Genomic DNA, 19,403 nt, shown 5'->3' on the forward strand with positions numbered 1-19,403 from the left:
TTTCCGAACCGTCTTCAGGGGCAGCCCCACATAAAGCGCATTACAATAATCTAACCTCGATGTTACCGTAGCATGGATCACCGTGGCCAGGTCTGCACGATCCAAGTACGGACGCAGCTGGCGCACCAGCCGAAGCTGAGCAAAGGCCCCCCTAGCCACAGCCGCCACCTGGGAATCCAGGAGCAGCTGCGAGTCCAGGTGGACCCCCAAGCTGCGGACCTGCTCCTTCAGAGGGAGTGCAACCCCATTCAGAGCAAGCTGATAATCCAGCACCTGCATCGAGGATTTCCAAACCAGGAGAGCCTCTGTCTTATCCGGATTTAATTTCAGCTTGTTAGCCCCCATCCAGATCCTCACTGCTTCCAGACAGCGCTCCAGGCCCTCAACCGCCACCCTGGAGTCTGGAGGAAAGGAGACTAGGTAAAGGAATGACTCCCTTTTGTCCGTCCTAAATCCTCTGCCAATTGTGAGTTCTAGCACTACTGAGGGGAAGAATGTGTTTCATTTCTCAGACTGTGCTTCTCAGTTTGTCTGAATATCTGTTGTTTGATTTGCCTAAATCAGAAGCGCGCCAGATATGTGCCCTACTGGTTCCAATCCAAAACTGGTCGCAGCTGCATACAGACTCAGAAGGCCCCTAATAGAAGGCTAATGCATAGCCCCTCAAGCAAACCCTGCCCCAGATGCTGGACTACCGCTGCACTGTGGGGACAGGAACGGGTTACGTTAAATTAAAACGCCTCATTGGGATTGCAAAGGAATTTCAAGGAAACACTCCTATTGATCTTAAGCACAGAGACTTGAGCAGAGCTGACAGTTCCCCTTTAAACATGCTCTCACGGTAAGTACATTTGCATCCGCGGACAGGGCGCAAGTACATATTTGTCCAGTTCAACACATTAAGAGGAATCGACAGATTAAAAGAGTGCATTTTGCATGAACCGCAAAGGGAAGGGAGGGAAATAAATGAAAAAGTCACTCAATGAACAGCGTCAGCAGTAAAGAGACAAAACCAAGCAAAAAAACTGAAGAATAAAAAAATCCAACCAGAACATTCCAAGAGGTCAAGAATAACAGAAATTGATGCATTTTCCCAACAATGAATGAAAAAGAGATCTCCCAAGGTGGAAAAATCACCTTCCACCTCAGGAAAACTTCTTGCTGTTCACGGACTTTTCAGCAGTGGCACCAAGATGACATGGAAATGTTCTTCCCAAGGTACCCCATCTGGCACCCACTCAACTCTCTTTCACTCTTAAACCATTCCTATTCCACTGCCTGTTTAAGGGTAATGGGAGGGGGGGGGTCTGTTTTTATTTTTTTGCAGTTTACTGTTTTGGTGGTTTACTGTGGCTATGTTTCTGCTGGTTCATACTGGAACCGGTTTCTGCATCATTACAACGGTATGGAAAGTATTCCATCATTTTAAGGCAGAAGGGTGGGACACAAAGGTTCTGAAGACAGGAAGCTATTACCTTTTTAATTTAAGGGGGGGAAGGAAGAAAGCTGTCTTACATCGAACCTGACCCTTGGTCCGCCTAGCTCAGCATCGCCAGACACGGACTCCCCGCAGCTCCCCAGGGCTTCAGATAGGGGTCTTTCCCCTAGTCCGAGGGGGAGGTGCTGCCAAGGATCCTTCTCCATATAAAGCCAGTGGTCTACCACTGAGCTCAGTCACTCGCCTTATTAAAAACATTTTATTTACTATTCATTTACTAAATAAGTTCCAGGCAGTAAGTTTAAAGCAAATATCATGTGATGTTATTGCTGTGAGGTGCCATAGTTCACAGGCAGCCCAGTCATTTTCAAAAATAAATATTTTGACGGATGCATCTGTTTCTAATCTAAATAATCCATCCGCTCCATACAGGAGGATCTTCCCCAAGTCTTCTCACTTTATTCCTTTTGCACACTCCCACCCAAAAACAAACCAACCCACAGGGTTTTGTTGGCTGCACAAAGTTGATCCATATTTAAAAATGAACAGCCCAGAAAGAGGCCACGCAGGCCGAGCAGATCACAGGCAGATCTATCCATGGGGGATTCCCAGACGGCTGGAGTCAGTAGGCAACCAACTCAGAGCCCCTAGTGAAACATTAGTCAGGATAATTTAGCATTATCGGCCAGAGAGAGTGGGAGAGAGACATGCTATCAGTTCAACGACCTCCTGTGTTGGTCGTAACCCTAATGGGGTCATGTGGCCGCCGTCTTCTTTGTGCAGCTCCTATCAAGTTTTGAGAGCCAGAGAAAATTCCATCACGCCAGAATCCAACAGAACAGGAAAGAAACATAAAACAACATTAAGGTCCTCTATAAGTGAAATGACTGACATTTCATTAATAATGAACCCCAACACTATATAAAGGGGATATTTAAAGGAGATGCTGGTGAAAGGAGACCTGGAAATAATGAAAAAAGTGGTTAAGAGCAGTTAGGACATGAATGGCTGCAAACTCAAAACAACATCTGGCCCCATCAATTGTGAAATGGTGCTGTAGAATTTGGGGTACTGCGATATCAACAGAAGTGACATGGCTACAGAAGAAAACCAGAGTCAAAAAAGGCCAGCACATTTGCTGAATGTTGGTCATTATTTATTAGGTCCTGGAAAGAGACGTTCAAGGACAACATATTGCCATCTATCTTTCTTTCATTATTGTAATTGGAGGCCATTGATGGGGCTGTAGGCTCTGGTGTTCTTTGGAATAAGGCTTTTATTGGAATTTTTGCAAATCCCTCTAGTAACTTTTTTTAAAAACCCAACCCATACACATTCACTGCTTTGCTCAGAGTGTGCTTATGGAACAAATGGGGTCCTCAACACTCCATCTGCCTTAAGAATGTAAGACGAGACAAAGGTGGATGAGACCAAAGCCCCTTGACTATTCTTTTGCCAGGAGTGGCTAACCAGATGTCTCTTCTGCTGTTGCTCATGAGCAGTTCATATGTACAGCTAGCCTGCCGCTGAATACGGAGGTTCTACCTAGCCATGTGGATTACTAACAGCCCACAACAGACCTCTGCTCTTCCATGAATTGGCCTAATCTCCCTTTTAAAGCCATGTGACTTAATGACATTACTTTCCAGCACCGACATAAGGACAACGCAGTCCTGAGGTAAGGGAACAAACACTCCCTGACCTTAAGGAGGCCTCCGTCACTGCCACAACTGCAGGATGCAGCACATGCCCCACTGGCACAGCTATGCCACAACTGCCCCTGTTCATGCCAGCACAGCATCTTTTCCAGTGACCCTCTGTAGTTGTCTCCTCTGTCTTTTCTTTAAAATTGTGAGTGCCAATGAGACAGACAGAACACCAATTTTTCATTCTTTCGTGTTGCCGAGCATTTTGGGAACATTTGTTGTTGAAAAGAGATATGTTATTATTCTAAATAAATAATAATCCTGCTGTATAAATGGGCAAGCAAGAAGGATTTGTCATCTGCAACTTTAAGCTCCAAGAAAGGTTTGATTTCAAGTACATTGGCTATCCAAGTTACAGATCTTCAAGTTATGGACAGCCAAATTACAGGTGGCTGCGTCAACAATTTCACACAGGTGCAGTATGTCCTTTGATGGTGCTTTTGCAAAGGTATAGTAGTGCTGGGCCAGCTAGAACTGGATGTTTTGACTTTACAGATCCCGGGAACCTAATCTGTACTTAAGTAGGTGCCTTAGTGCGATCAGGGGGCGTTTTTCTTCTATTTTACAGTCAATTTTTTTTCTCTTTTTATGAGTGATATTTCCAGCTAAGAAAAAGGAGAGGAGGAAGCCTATCCAGATTCTACAAAACTTGAAGATTTCCACTAAGCATACAAAGCAAGGCCAGAGAAGGGAGGCCGGCCGGGAGAGGGGACGCTGTGCTATGTGTCCCCAAGCATCTGGACTCAAGGAGACGCTGATGCCACAACGGAAAATGACAAACATGGCTGTAAACGGCATCGGAGCGAGATGCTGACACTGGACGAAGCCAAGGTTACACTTCCCATTGGAGAGGCAAGGCAAATTTTAATGGGCCAAAACCGACAGCAGGGAAATGAGAGGCCAAAATTAAAAATAATAATAATAATATCATCATCGGAGATTACAGCTCCCCTCCCGCCTCAGTCCATTTGCCACACCGCTATGGACACAGGCGCTCCTTCCTTCAGCAAAGATTATTTAGAATGTGGAGGTGACTCCAAGGGGACAGGGCTGGTTCAGAATGAGTTACGGCTGTAGTTTGGTCGTGTCTGCTTTTTGTTTGCTTAATAGATTGTTTGATTAAGTTTCTAGCCCTCATGATCATTGACACAAGCCTGGAAAGGTGAAATGAGATGTCTTTCATAGACTGAGAACATAAGACTCCTACTAGATGGGGTCAAAGGCCCATCTAGTTCCCACTGTGGCCAACCACGTGACTCTAAAAAGCCCACAAGCCACAGTCTTGATATTTGTCTGCAGCATCTGGCATTCAGAGGTAGACTGCCCCTGAACAAAGAAGTTCTACACAACCATGACTAACAGCCAGATATTGATTGCTGGTTCTCCTTCATTAATGTTTTAACCCCCTTTTAAAGCCATCTAAGAGTGGTAAACACCACGGTCTATAGCAACAAAGTCAGTATCCTGAATTCCCACAATCCCTACACCTCAAAGCTTAAATAATCGGTAACTGCAACAATGGGTTCTTCATCTGCTTTTCCCATCTCCTTTTCCTAATGTCATTTTCTTGATTGTAAGCCCTTTGGGGCAGGGACCTGCACTCTTGTTTACTACTTTGTATAGTGCCATGCACATTGATAGCGCTGTCGAAATTCATGGCACCGTAACCTGACAAAGAAAAAAAGTCAGCTCAGGCTTTGTGCAGCACAGTGGCTGCAAGTTCTGGCAACTGGTACTGCCTTGCTACTTCTCTTGCAAATATTCTCTGAACATTCTTTTTTTTAAAAAAAAATCCTCGCCCCTCCCCCCCTTCTTGGTGCTCTGGGGATTGGGGCACAAAATCTATCCCCCAGCAAGTTCCTGGAGAGGCTCTCTGGTTTCTCCAAAACAATTTTCAAACTCTTATGATCTGCAGTGTAGGGATAACTACAGTGGTCTACCTCACAAAGATGTTGTAAGGATTACCGGGAATACTAAAAGTCCAAATAAACGCTACGCACTGCAGCAATTATGCAGCAAGCACCTAAAGATCAGCAAATGAGATTGGCTTTATGTGGGGAACGAACGGCCGATTTATTAAGGTCTCTACAGAGACTTGGCTAGAAGCGGTGACGACACCTAAGCAGAAATGAAGACGCTATGAGAGTGTAAGCTAAAAAACTTAATTAAAAAGGAAGCAGGAAAGGGGCCCCGTCCCTTCCCAAATGACCTCTGTATACCCAGCACACAAGGAGATTCACCACCATGAGATCTGACTGCATTTTTGGGACAGTGGATGTGTGGTGTGTTTTTCCACCCTTTTTCCTGCAAATTATTTTTATTTTATATCTGTGTCTATATATAGATATATCGCTGCTATGCGTTTCTCTTTCCTCCGAGCAATTATGGAGCAGTATATAAAGAGCAGGGGAGATGATGTTAATTAAACAGAAGGTAATTTCTGTCAGCCAGCAGGGTGGGGGGTGAGAGGGGGAGGGAGAGAAAAGAGCAGGCTGATGCCAGGCTTCCAGGGGAAAAAAAGAAAAGAAAACACTCATTGCAAAAGTGAGGTATTTGTGTCAGCAAGAAGTTGTCTATTTGGGGTATTTTTTTTTTTTTTAAGTTAATGCCAACAGACAAAGTTAAATAGGTCTAGATAAGAAATGTACTTTAAATCTCTTTGGAAGCTACTCTAAACTGTGTAGAGCAGGGGAGGGCAGTATCAGAATTGTTGGGTCTGCTTTTTCTTTTGTATCAAAACCTTGAGATAGACTGCCTTTGAACATGGAGGGTCCACCAAGATATCACAGCCAGTAAACATGAACAGACCCAATCCTCTATGGATTCTGTCTAATCTCTAAAGCTTTTCAACCTAAGGAAGGAGAGTATTCAGGTTTGTGAGATCAGCTTTGAATTTAAGTCCACCAACCAAAACCAGGTGCAAAAGAGTGGCTCAAGGTAGAGCAAAATGGTAGCTCAGGACATGGAGCCAATCACTTTTCGCACCCCACGCAACATACACTGGGATAACACATGCACGCACAAGTACAAATCTACACCTGATTAAGGATTTCAACATGAAACTCTGAAGTGGCCAGCAAAGCTGGTTTGTCTACTTGAAGCCCTGACAGAGTAACACAAACAATGCAGACAGAGCTTACAATCGAAGAGACAGAGGAAAAGGACAGAAGAATGTGGGCAAATGCTGTTACACATGTTTAACGCTTGGTTACAGTGGGAATGAGAATTAAGACGATAAGCCAAGGGCCATGGAGAAAAGGAGGAATTTGAAGGATTAATAATGGCAGATGAGCTTCCCTAAAAGACAGCCTCTTGTCCACCTGCTGCTGATCTGGGCTATTGTTCTAGGAGGAATCCTCAAGAATACTATTTATTTAGTACCATCTGAGTGTTCAAAGTATTTTCACACATATTGTCCTGCAATCTTTACAACAATCTTGTATGTCACATGGGTATTAGCATGCCTGTATTAAAGGTTGGGAAGACTGAGAGGGAATGGTTTGCTTAAGGCAACTTAGTTCATGGCAGAGTTAGGATCAAACTGACCCGCAGCTCAGAGCGCAATTCTTATCTGCTGTTTGGCCGGAGCAGGGGGCCATAAAGTACATTCACGCATCTTCGGGAGCTAGCTGGGCCAGAGGAGCTGGATCCAGAACTGAAGATGGTAGGTTTGTGCCGGCACAGACAGGCGGCCACAAGGGGTTGGATAGGATGGCGGGAGGGTGTTCTGAGGGTGGGGTGTTTGGGGGCAGGAGAGTGGGTAGACTGGGAGGTGGATAGGGCCCAGGAGGGGGGGTGGAGTTGGTCAAAGTATAGGCCAAATCCTAACCCCCACTCCTGACCCAATCAACCTTAAACAGGCCACTCGAATTTGTGTCAGTGAATTCGATGGCGCAGATCTGAGTAGCCCCATAGGGGCGGCAGGATAAGGGAAAAAATATACTGTTACTCCAAGTGGCACTCTTGCCACCTCCTAACCTACACTGGATACAACAAAAGCCACTTGGCCTGCCTGTTCCAGCACAGGTTAGGATTGGGCTGCCCGTCTCTTTGCCACTACACTACACCGGTCACACTCTGCTGCACAGTGACAGCAAGGCCCAAGTACCCCATGGGTGCCCTATCTCAGAATCCTCAGCACTGTGCAGAAGATCACCCAGCAGATGTGTCAATGTGGAAAATCTTTCCTAAAAGCGGGAAGCCTAAAAACCATGGAGACGCAGCAATTCCACCCCAACAACTCTTTCTGAAAGAAATTCACAACTGATTAAGGGAATGGGAACTCATTTCTGGTTCTAGATTAGGAGTGTTAGGGCTGCAATGAATGAGAACGCATGTTCAGTCTGGGCAGAGGACTTCCAGACAGGAAGGCTGGCAACGTCTCTGTTCAAAACCCCACTTCCACAGCCTTTTCGTCAATGTGCTACTGGGCACTGATCACCAATACAGACCTGGAATAAGAACTCCTCCATCAAGAGCAGAAGGAGCCCTTCAAGGGAGATACAGAGGTCTGGGGATGACTCTAGTCTCACCCCTTGGAGAGAACAGCAGGGAGGAACAGCCAAAGGTGACAGTTCAGAGGTAACTCACAGAGGCATAACAGTTTAGGCCCTTCTGTTCTAATAGTGGCGATGGGGAAGGAATGTCCCAAATGATGCAGCTCAAGAATACAAACTGCAAGCAAAAACACTCTGACAAGACAAAGTACTAAAAAGCAAAAGTACGTTTTTGTATTCCCTCCCCCTGTAAGAGACTCACCAGAGCTTCACGGGATGCACCACTCTCAGTTACAGGAGAAGAGCTAGTCTGTAAAGAGAAAAAGTAAGGTTAGACTGCCACCTGATGGTCACCTCCTAAGGAACCTTGGCTGCTGCAGCCACATTCAGTGCAGAAAAAGGAAAAAAGGCACACACCCCCATCACAGACCTCTCAAGCCGAGAAAGAAGCCTGTCAAACCATGGAAAGAGGCTGAAAGTCAGTGCAGGCAACACTGAACCTGGGATGGGGGTCAATAGTCTGACTCATTAGGAGGCAGCTTCATAGCCGGCAATAGTTCAAACTGCAGCTTGCAATTCCACGTCAAGCCATGGTTTGACACAACCATGGACTAAAACGTTTCTGTCAAAGGAATGCCGGCCAGAATCAGATTGAAAGAATGGAAGGGAAGTCAGTGTGAAGTCAGAGGCCAGGGGGGAGGGGGCTGTGAGAGCCAGGGGCATGTGAACCCAATCACCTAACCACGATTACGCAACCACGGAGCACCTATACAGAGCCCCACTTGTGGCCCACAAAGTCTCACACAAGCAACCCAGAATACGGAGAGTTGGAAACCCTGCACAGTTACTGTCTTTCATACAGTAGGAAAAATCACAGTCTCCCAATGAAATCATATACAGTCAGTTCTCTTTATATATGTGAATTCACTTACCTGTGAGGGGCAGAATTGCTACCTACTCTTGTTATCTGCGATTTCGTTCTCGTTAACTGTGAATACTGTGCCAATGCACTGGGGGGAAGTGGCTTGGCACATGGCAAGCAGGCAGACAGAAGTAAGAGGTTGCAGGAGGAGGAGAAGAGACAGTGCCCTCCTTATGAGCAGAAGTCAATGCTAGCACCATGCAGGGGGGAGAGAATAGATGCTATACATTATACAGCCAATGGGAGAGGGGGCATTGACCCATGGAGAATCAGATACTTTTTGTCAGCTTCCAGACCTGACCCACCATCTTGGGCACCATCTCAGGGATTCCAGCTGAATCTTCACAACCCTGGCAATGATGGGAGGCCTCTGGAAGGCTGCCTGAAGGCTGCTTCTGGGACTGAGGCAAGCCCAAGGAAGGTGCCAAGAAACAGGTGGAGGAGGAGAATGGATGATCCCTCCACTGCTGAACTCTGAGGTCTTGTTGCTGGGCCAGTAACTTTCAGTAAGCTGAGGGATAGCCAGCACAGGAGAGGAAGCTGTTGTTGGAAATGTTTAATGAGCCTATACTGTCATTCAGCCCCATAGACTAAGTTAAGATTCAGGTTCATAAAGTTCATAGAGTGTATGGAGAAGAGGGTTCCCTGGAACCTAACCTCATTTTCCCCACAGGCTCAATTATTCAGTATCTGCTAATTCAGTTTCCACTAGGTTTTCCAGGAATCTAACCCTTGCGGATAACAGAAACTGACTGTATATTGATTGTCTGAAGCCACCTTATACCAAGTCAGACCATCCACACATGTCTAATCTACACATGACTAATCAGTGGTTCATCTACACAAGTCTAATCAGAAGTCCCACTAAGGGCACATTCCTAACCAGGTCTACTCAGACATCAGTCCTATTTTATTCAATGGGGCTTACTCTCAGAAAAGTATGGCTAGGATTGCAGCCTAATTTTCTTGAGTGGGAGGAATTGGACCCTGCCTAACAGCACATGCAGTTTCTCCTTGTTTGCATATTATTGATTGGAGGAGGTAACTAAATAAAAGAGGACATCATCACACCATGTTCCTGGCTTGAGCAAAGCTAATTCCACTTGGGTGAGAGGAACCAAACCCTCATACTGCGCACAGCTAGGCTTTGCCTTGCTTGCACTTCACAGACTGGAGGAGATAACCAAAACAACAGACAGCATCATCATGCCCACAGCTTGAAGAAAGCAGTTTCTCCATTTAGGTGGGAGAAACCGAGCCCTAGGTCACAGAGCATCCACGCAGTGCTATATAAGCAAAACACCTATATAAGCAAAACACCCTGACCCATGATATTCCAGGCACCTGGAACAGAGAAGAAAGAACCAAAGGTAGGCAGAGAATGAGTGATGATGTTCAGAGGTTGCGTGTCTAATGAACACCAGTTCAGCCTGCTGAACATTTTGCTAAAAAAAGCAATACCAGTAGAAAGTCTTTTGACACCTGTGTAATTTATGCCCACACTAAGAGGCTGTACTAATAAACGATGGCAGATTATAAATCAACGCACATTAAGTTAGTGGGGAAAAAAAGTTGTGTTGGGCAGTCCCAAGATGAAGGAATAACCCCTCAAAACAATTGACAGATCATTCCCTGCAGGACTGGAAGTTTCCTTCACACTTGGCCAAGCCAAAACATAAAGCGAAAAAGCAACACTCGGGTCACGCTCCAAGTACAGATTTAAATGTGCAGAAGCACAGTGAAACTGATCTTGCCATGCTTAATTCTATTGGACTGGGCCTTACAGGGACAATTTTTCCCTGAATGGACCAGGATGTACCAGGAACAGTGAACCTGATCTCTGCTGAGCGCAGTGCCACCACTGCAGGTGGCCAGAGAGTAGTATTACATCATTGTAGACCAGTGGTTCTCAAACGTTTAGCACTGGGACCCACTTTTTAAAATGAGAATTTGTCAGGACCCACTGGAAGTGATGTCATGACCGGAAGTGACATCAAGCAGGACAATTTTTAACAATTCTAGGCTGCAATCCTAATCACACTTACCCTGGAGTAAGTCCCATTGACTATCATTATTAAGTCCCATTGACTATCATTATTAAAAGCATATACATTAAAAGCCTGTTTAAAGTGCAGATGTAACATTTCCCCAATGTAGTCACATACCACGGTCGCATCAAGGTTAATAGATTAAAAATAAACTATTAAAATGAATGGCAACCCACCTGAAATTGGCTCACAACCCACCTAGTGGGTCCTGACTCAAAGTTTGAGAAACACAGTTTTAGACAGTGTCCCTGACCAAGAGCTCCATCTCCCGGTTTCACTGCGGAGAAGAACAGTAGCTCATCAAGGCAAACCATTTGCAGCTCATTTGCTTTTTGGCATCTGTTGTTTCCAAATTCAAGTTTCTTGGTTGGCTCCCAGTTACTCTCCTGTCACTTTTTCTGCTTAAGAAGAAAAGCAGACCAGGGAATTTTTAACTGAAAGCAAAGGATGTACAGGTTGACTGCCTGGGTGTACAGGTCTGAGTCAAGTCTCCCTGGCACCTGGGAAGGTGCACTCATCCCCTCAATGTTTAAACATTTTATTTTGTGTTCAAAGCATGTCCTGCTCACACACACTCCTATTCATGCCTGTGCCACCAGTCACCACCCCACATCCTACCACAGTGATGGAGAACCTTTTGGGTTTGGCATGTCAAAAATTCAGAAAATGCCTAGTTTGACTCTGCTGGTGTGTACCCCACCCCCAAACAAAAGGACCACCAATCACAATTCTGAAAACGACAGATCATGTGCTCATACGGATGGTGAGAATCCCTTTTAAGCTCTGGGTGGTGCAAGGTCGCATATTTCTTGTATTTGTGTTTGTCCGGCTTCTTCAGCAGCTCAAATAGGGAGAATTGTTGTTGTTGGGTATTGGTGAACATTGGCATGTCACTCCGAACATCATGAAGTGTCACCTTTGACATGCATGTCACCAGTTTGCTGTCCTACCATCCCCAACCTAGGCAGTCATCCCTGCTCCAGAAGCTTAGGAAAAGAGTGGACCAGGAAAAGGAAGTGAGGAGCTGCCCGCTGATGTGTATCCTGCCCCCTCCCCCAAACAGCCCCTTGGGACTCAGGGCCAACCCTAGCCCAAAGTCACTGACTTAGCACCAGGGCTGAACTCTGGCCACCTTAGCCCAAGGGAGGACTGCAGCCTGCCTCTCATGTCGGATCTTGTTTTGCTGTGATATCAGAACCTGCGTATTTATTGTCTCATTTCTTTTATCGATTCACACAGGGATGCAACACGCTGACTGCAAAGAGGAAAGACCTTACGCTCTGGTGTATACAAAACATAGCTAATTAGGGATCACTGGTGTCCCAAAAGAAGTGGCTTGGAAAATTTAAAACATTGTTACGTAAGTTGAGATGAGGCACTGGCACAAAGTGGTCTGAGGAAGTAACAAAAACAAAAACATTTAAGCGGTTTCACCAGGGATGTCTCCTCCTGCACTCCAGGACTGAGGGACATGTACACTCAATGGGATCCTTTATCCCAGAGCAGGCTAGGTGAGCCGTTCCCAGGTGTTTTGCGCAAAGTGAAAATGGGGTATTTGTCTCATTCATTTTGGAGGGCATCCCCTCCAAGAGAGCCAAGCAATCTCACTACCCTTCTGGAGCTGGTGCAGGTTTCAGAATCCTTCAGAAAGACAAAATATATGCTCCTACAAGCCAATTTTCATTGCTGAAAATGCTTTAAAGACACAAAAGGAAAACACAGCACCCACTGAGTGAAAAACTACTTTTGAAAAAATCTGGTCTTCCAACTGGTCACCTTGCTTGCTTCACAATCCAGCCACAGTTAAGCATATTTTAAGTTCCACTGATTTCACCAGGAGTCAGCTAAGGACGTGAGCATCAGAACAGAAGAAGCTGCCATGTCAGAAGCCAGCGGTCCATCTAGTTCAGGACCGTCAGAACTGACCAGAAGCTGCTCTTCAGGCATAACATTTTCTCTGCCCTAACTGGAAACGTGGCCAAGGCATTTTCTGAATGCAGCCTTAAGCTCTACCATTTATCTACAGTCCTTCCCCTCTTCATGGGGCAGGGGCTTAACCCTTCCAGGGACATCACTGGGGCTTCAAAGTGGACACACAAGACTGGCCTGCAGTGCATCAGATGAGGTGGACAATAGTCCATGAGAGCTTACACTTAAATCAATTGGTTCAACCAAGACCAGTTCAATGCAGCCTTTGCTAGACAGCCTGAATGTCTGCAAGAGGGTTGCATAGTTTTTGGAGACTGGTCTAGTGTTTCCAAAAGGAGAATATTCTCCCCACTATCTGAAGCAGCACAAATTACCCATCCTGGCACTAGAACTCTCTTCACGTTCAGAGCTTCCGACAATTGTGAAGTTCAACCAAGTGGCCTCAGGTCAGTCTCTCCCTCTCTCTCACCCCAGCCTACTTAACAGGGTTGCTGTGAGGGGAAAAGGTGTGGGCCAAAGAGAGGGAACCAGATGCTACAATCCAACATGCATTCGTTTTCTGCTAGGTTCTGAATGTGTAGACCAGGGGTGGGCAAACATTTTGGCAGGAGGGTTACATCATCTCTCTGACACTGTATCAGGGGCTGGGGGAAAAAATTAATTACATTTCAAATTTGAATAAATTTACATAAATGAATACATTAGAGACAGAATTTATATGAATGAATGAACTTTACTGAGCTGATTTATAATACACATTAGAACTATAATGAGGCACGTAGAACCACATGAGAACTATGAACTGTTTGCCACACACCTCTTGCACAGTGAAGACCAAGCCAGAAACACAAGGAGACATAAGTTAATCAGCCGCAGTGGTGGGGAGGGTTAAATAATGCCCAAGGAAAAGCAGAAAACACAAGGAGACTATAAAAGGCCTTGCACTAACTTGGTTTGCACCTCGCTTCTAGCAGTCGTGACTGGCAGTCACAGGGCAGCACAGGCTCCAACAGCTTCCAATGGGCCGGAGGCCTCCCTGCGGGCCAGACTGGGGTTACCTGAGGGCAGCGAATGGCCTGCGGGTCAGGGTTTGCCCACCCTTGGTGTAAATATTGGGAAACCAAATCACATATTAATTTATTGGTTTATTCTGCTATGTAAACCACTTTGTGAACTACTTTTTGTTGAAAAGTATTCTTAATTAATCACAGTCATAATCACATGTGGGACTGTCATGTGCTACAAGCTGTGTGTTGATATGTCACACTCTTTCTGATGCTGAGTGGTCTCCTGTATAGCAAACTGCAGCAGGTTCTCACTCCTTCATTATTCTCTTGTCTTTCAGAAACCATATTTTCATGGGGTTTTTTTTCCTTCCTTCAAAAGCTTTATTGAATTTCACATAAACGTCCAGTTATAAAAACTTCCAGGCTCTCTGGGGACACGGCCTGAATGATTCACCCAATTAGAACTTCATTTGGTTATTATGTAGGATACTGAGCCACATCAATCAACTCAAATCAAGATGAAGAGATAGAGGAGAGAGATAGATGCCTACCGACATGTCTCTAAGGAAGGGGGGTCTAACACAACCACTGCTGCTAAGCACAAGAGCAGGGAACCTTGCTAGCACAGAATCTGTTGGCCTCTTCGGCTTTGAGACAATTTCCACACTTGTATTTTAAAATACAAGACTATGCTACCTTCAGACGGAGTCCCTCCCAGCCTTGCTATAGGTGCAGCCAGGGATTGAACCATGGGACCTCCTGTAAGCGAAGCAGGTGTTCTGCTACTGACTTATGGATGCTTCTGATGAACTGAAAAAGCTGCTTCCTACATATCAGGTCCTTGGTCCATCTAGCTCAGAATTTTCAGGTCCTTAGCAGCATCACTCCAGGGCTTCAGAGAGAGGTCCTTTCCAGCTGTACCTGGTGATGCTCCCAGGAATGGAACGAGCCCAAGACCTGCTGCATTCAAAGCAGTGCTCTACTACTGAGCGGTAGCTCCACTCTGAAGGGGAGGACCCTCACATGCCTGGTACTGGCTGGACTCTACCACTTAAAGCTGCAAGGAACTGTATCTTATCAAATGCTCCCAGCCAATGGAAAGCTCACACTTCACAGAAAAAAAAGAATCTTCAATGAACTGATTTCTCCACAGTAAGCTTCTGGCATAGGAAGCAGGACTGAAATGCACAAATCCTGCACCCACAGCCTGAAGTGGTACAATCCAGGAAGAGTAGTCCATATTAGATTTCTAAATATGCAATTGGTATTCCAACCAGGGGTATAAGCACTGTCCTTTCAATGCAGTGGATGGAGAAATGGCAAGAACATATGCCTTCTATTGAGACAATCAATTCAGTATCAACAATGACTGGCACCATCTTCTCAGACAGGGTCTTTCCCAGCCCTGCCAGGACCCTCGACCTGAAAAGCATACTCTGCCATGGAGCTACTACACTTCCCCCTACACAAGAAAGATATAGTTATCACAAAGTGGCATATTCCATGGATAGGAAGCAGACAACTTAAGAAGTTGCAACCACCAGCCTGAGAATTAAATTCAGCCCTTGGTTAGATCATCTCTGTTTTTTATTTCAGGGAGGGACGATAACAGACTGGATAACAGACTGGGAAGGATAAAGTGGATAGAGAGATGTTCTTTACACTCTCACATAACACCAGAACCAGGGGACAGCCACTAAAATTGAGTGTTGGGAGAGTCAGAACAGACAAAAGAAAATATTTCTTTACTCAGCGTGTGGTTGGTCTGTGGAACTCCTTGCCACAGGATGTGGTGACGGCATCTGGCCTGGACGCCTTTAAAAGGGGATTGGATAAGTTTCTGGAGGAAAAATCCATTATGGGTTACAAGCCATGATGTGTAGTATGTGCAACCTCCTGATTTTAGATTATGATGCTATGTCAGAATGTTATGTCAGAATGCCAATGCAAGGGAGGGCACCAGGATGCAGGTCTCTTGTTATCTGGTGTGCTCCCTGGGGCATTTGGTGGGCTGCTGCGAGATACAGGAAGCTGGACTTAGATGGGCCTATGGCCTGATCCAGTGGGGCAGTTCTTATGTTCTTATGATATTGCACAATACAAGAATAATGGAGCTCAAAACAGTGCAGAAAAGGGCAAGTTAGGGACCAATTCTATCCAATGTTCCAGTGCCAGTGCAGTTGTGCCAATGGGGCATGTGCTACATTCTTTGGTAGGGAGGAAGTCACAGAGGCCTCATCAAGTTAAGGGAACAAATGTTCCCTTACCTCTGGACTGCATTGCGGCTGCACCAGTGCTGGAAAGTTGGATAGGACTGGGCCCTTAATTGGGGGCCAGAGCTACACCATTCGGAGCTCTTTAAAATAGGGTGACTTATGAATCCAATCCTATTCATGTGTACTCAGACGCGTCCCATTATATTCAATGGAGGTTACTCCCAGGTAAGTGTGGATACGATTGCAGACTCAGGCTGCAACCCTATCCATACTTTCCTAGGAATAAGCTCCACTTACGATAATGGGATTTACTTCTGAGTAGACCTGTCTAGGATTGCACTGTTAGAGCAAGGATGTAAGAGGTATTTACAAAAAGGATGCCTGGTGTGGATAAAGTGATGAGAGAGAAGTTTTTCTCACTCTTTCCCATAACACTAGAATCAAGCTGTCATCCAATGAAACTGAGTGGCAACTACTCCAGCGACTGCACTGGCTGCCCATTTGTTTCGGGGCTGAATCCAAGGTGCTGGTTATGACCTTTAAAGCCCTAAATGGCTTGGGACCAGCATATTTGAGAGACCACCTTCTTCCGTATAGTCTAGTCCGTTCTCTGAGGTCATCAGAAGGGGCCCTGTTGGTTGTGCCTTCATTGAGAGTGGTGAAGGGAATGTTGGCCAGAAACAGGGCCTTTTCAGTGATGGCACCTGCACTAGGGAATTCCCTCCCCTTTGAATTGAGGACAGCTTCCTCATTATTAACATTCCGGCAGGGCCTGAAGACTTTTTTATTCAGGAAAGCCTTCGAGGCGCTATAAGGGCTGTTTTTATGAATTTATAAATTATGTCTTCTACTGTGTGCTTTTAATCTGCTGCTATATAATTTATCTTGTTTTAATTGTTTTTAAGTGTTTTGTATTTTAAATTTTTATTTTAATCTTTGTTTGTATTTTAAGTTGATTGTCAGCCGCCTTGGGTGCCCTTTGGGGAGAAAGGCGGAATACAAATCTAATAAATAAATAAATTTAAGGGCAGACAAAAGGAGGTATTTTTTCACACTGTTCATCATTAGTCTGTGCTGCTACAAGATGTGGTAACAGCCACTCAATTAGAAACAGGGTGACCAGATGCAATGGAGGGCACATTACCTTTAATGTTACCTTTAACCACATTACCAATGGAGGGCACTATACCTTTAACCCTTGCAGAGTTTCAGCAGGTGCAGCTCAACATGGAAAGGTTTAAAAAGCTGCACCTGCCAAAATTCCCTCTTCTCTACAATGGTTAAAGGTATAGGCACTCTGTCCTCCACTGCATCTGGTCATGCTGCTTAGAAAGGGTTTTAAAAATTCCCAGAAAACAAGACTATCACTGACTGCTAGTCAAGATAACTACATACTACCTCCCTGCTTCAGAGAAAGTTTCTCCACTTGGCTTAAGAGTGTTCCTCCTAAAGCAGTTGAATAATACTCTCGGCTTCCTCCACCTATTATGAGCAAAGTGTGCACACCTCCACCTTACTGAGGGCAAAAACCTATTAGGGTCTCTCCCTTTGAAATGCGAGGGGGACACAGAACTCAAACAGCAAGCTTTAATGGACAACTTTAATAAACCCACGTATGGGGGGCAGGACATACACCTCCTTCCAATTCATCTCACACTATAAGGCCATCATTCTTCTACAAACAAAATTCTATGAGGCATTTCTCACTACTTGGAATAGAGGACAGAAGCTCAAGCAGAAGGAGAGGGTGGGGGGCAAAGGGCAGCCTCACCTTCTCCTCTCCTTTGAATTGAGGGCAAACCCACCACACTAGGGATTTCTCCACTACCACCCACTTTGAAATGGGGTCAGAAATTCAAGCATGGAGGACTGACCTTCCCTCCCCCATTAAAGGGCACTCTTCACTCTCTCCCCATTGGGGCACACACTCCCATTAAGGATTTTCTCCTAATCTACACACACACACCTGCATATAAATGGAGGGGGGGGAGAACAAACCAAAGAAGAGGAAATGGCTGACTACCCATATCCACCTATGAGTGGATCTCATCTCCCCACTCCACCATGAGGTAGAGAGCACTCTCCCAGTGCTCCCCATTGAGGCACAGACTCCCACCAGGAATTTCTCCCCCTAACACCACCCTTTTTTCAAGTGGGTTAAAAGAAAACTTTGAGCTGCAGAAGGAGAGTTGGGGCAACCGACTACCCCCCTCTCCCTCCCCACTGAGGGGCAAGAGCCCCTCTCCCCTCCCCTCCCCACTGTGGGGCAAGAGCTCCTCTCCCCTCCCCACTGTGGGGCAAGAGCCCCCTTCCCCTCTCCCACCCCACTGAGGGGCAACAGCCCCCCCCCACAGATGGCAAAAGCCCCCTCCAATGTGGGGCACACGAAGACCCCCACTAGGGATTTCTGCTCCCCCCTTTGTGAAGCGAGGGGCGCTGAGGAAGTGGGGGGAGCAACCCACCCCCTCCACTGGGGGCAAAGGGCGCCCAGCACCTGCACTTCCCCCACACAGTAGCCCTTCAGGGGCTGCCCCCCTCTGGAGGAGCCTCTTGCAGCCCCCTCCTCTTCCTCCCGCTTACCTGCCCAGGTTGCTCTGCCTGCTCTGAGGAGGCCATGTTTCCAGTCCCGGCTAATCCATGGCTGATGTCATGGATGAGGACAGAAGGCGGCAGCTGCAGCGCTTCCACCCGGCGAGACCAAAGGAGCGGGACGAGGCAGGAGCAGCAGAGCTCCGAGTCATCGATCGCCAGGGGTTGCAAGAGGAGCTGTTGTATGGCTGGAGCTTTCTGCAGCCCCTGCGTTGGGGGCTCAGCAGCAGGTTCAGAGCGCCTGCCCCTTGCGCCACTGCACGGAAGAGGGAATTCTGGCAGGTGCAGCTCCACAGGGAAGGGTTCAAAAGCTGCCCCTGCCCACATTCCCTCTCCTTTGCCAGGGTCAGGTCAGGATGGAGGCTGCACTCTGTTGCCCCCTTTGCATGCTCACCCCCCCCAGCTGCATGGAGTGTGTAGTTCTCTGTCCTGGAGATCTCTTTCAGTTTGCCAAGATGTTCCTTTGCAGACTAGAACTGGCACCGCTGCACCACCCAGCAAGCCCAACTGGCCTGACCTGAATTTCATCCTTCCTCTGGGCCTGACCCACTTGTCATTACCCACAAGCCAGGACACCAAGCCTGCAGTTCTCCTATGCACTGGGAAGGAAGTCGTTCTTCGCAGTAAATGCACATAGACTAGAGCTAGGCAACAACAGCAATAAATGACAAAAGTTTGGTAATGCCTTAGAGCAGTGTTTCTCAGTGGGTCAGGACCCACCAAGTGGGTCACGAGTGAATTTCAGGCGAATGAATGGGGATTCATTTCAATGTGTATTTTAATATATTAGACTTGATGCTACCATGGCATGTGACTGCATTATCAGCAACTGCTTAGAAGGGTTAGGAAGGTTTTTCTTTGTTTTAAATTTTAAACTTATTGTAAAATTTTATTTTGTTTGATCTGATTTTGTTGTTTGGGGTGTTAACATTTTTTCTGATTGATGATGTCACTTCTGGCTATGACATCACTTTGAAGTTAATGACATCACTTCTGGTGGGTCCCAACAGATTGTCCTTCAAAAAAGTGGGTCCCAACACTAAAAAGTTTAC

General features: G+C 46.1%; 1 protein-coding gene across 1 annotated transcript in view; it reads right to left on the bottom strand.

Annotated features, from left to right (window-relative positions):
- Positions 1–18,414, bottom strand: part of PEX14 (peroxisomal biogenesis factor 14) — a 121,392-nt gene extending 102,978 nt beyond the window's left edge. The window contains exons 1-2 of the mRNA XM_066637302.1: positions 18,343–18,414; positions 7,903–7,950 (exon numbers count right to left, since the gene is read on the bottom strand). Coding sequence (XP_066493399.1) covers positions 7,903–7,950; positions 18,343–18,378 — 84 coding nt within the window. The 5' untranslated portion in view covers positions 18,379–18,414. The remainder of the gene's footprint in view (positions 1–7,902; positions 7,951–18,342) is intronic.
- Between the last annotated feature and the right edge of the window lie 989 nt (positions 18,415–19,403).

The sequence above is a fragment of the Tiliqua scincoides genome, chromosome 9, assembly GCF_035046505.1.
Source record: "Tiliqua scincoides isolate rTilSci1 chromosome 9, rTilSci1.hap2, whole genome shotgun sequence".
Lineage (NCBI taxonomy): Eukaryota > Metazoa > Chordata > Lepidosauria > Squamata > Scincidae > Tiliqua > Tiliqua scincoides.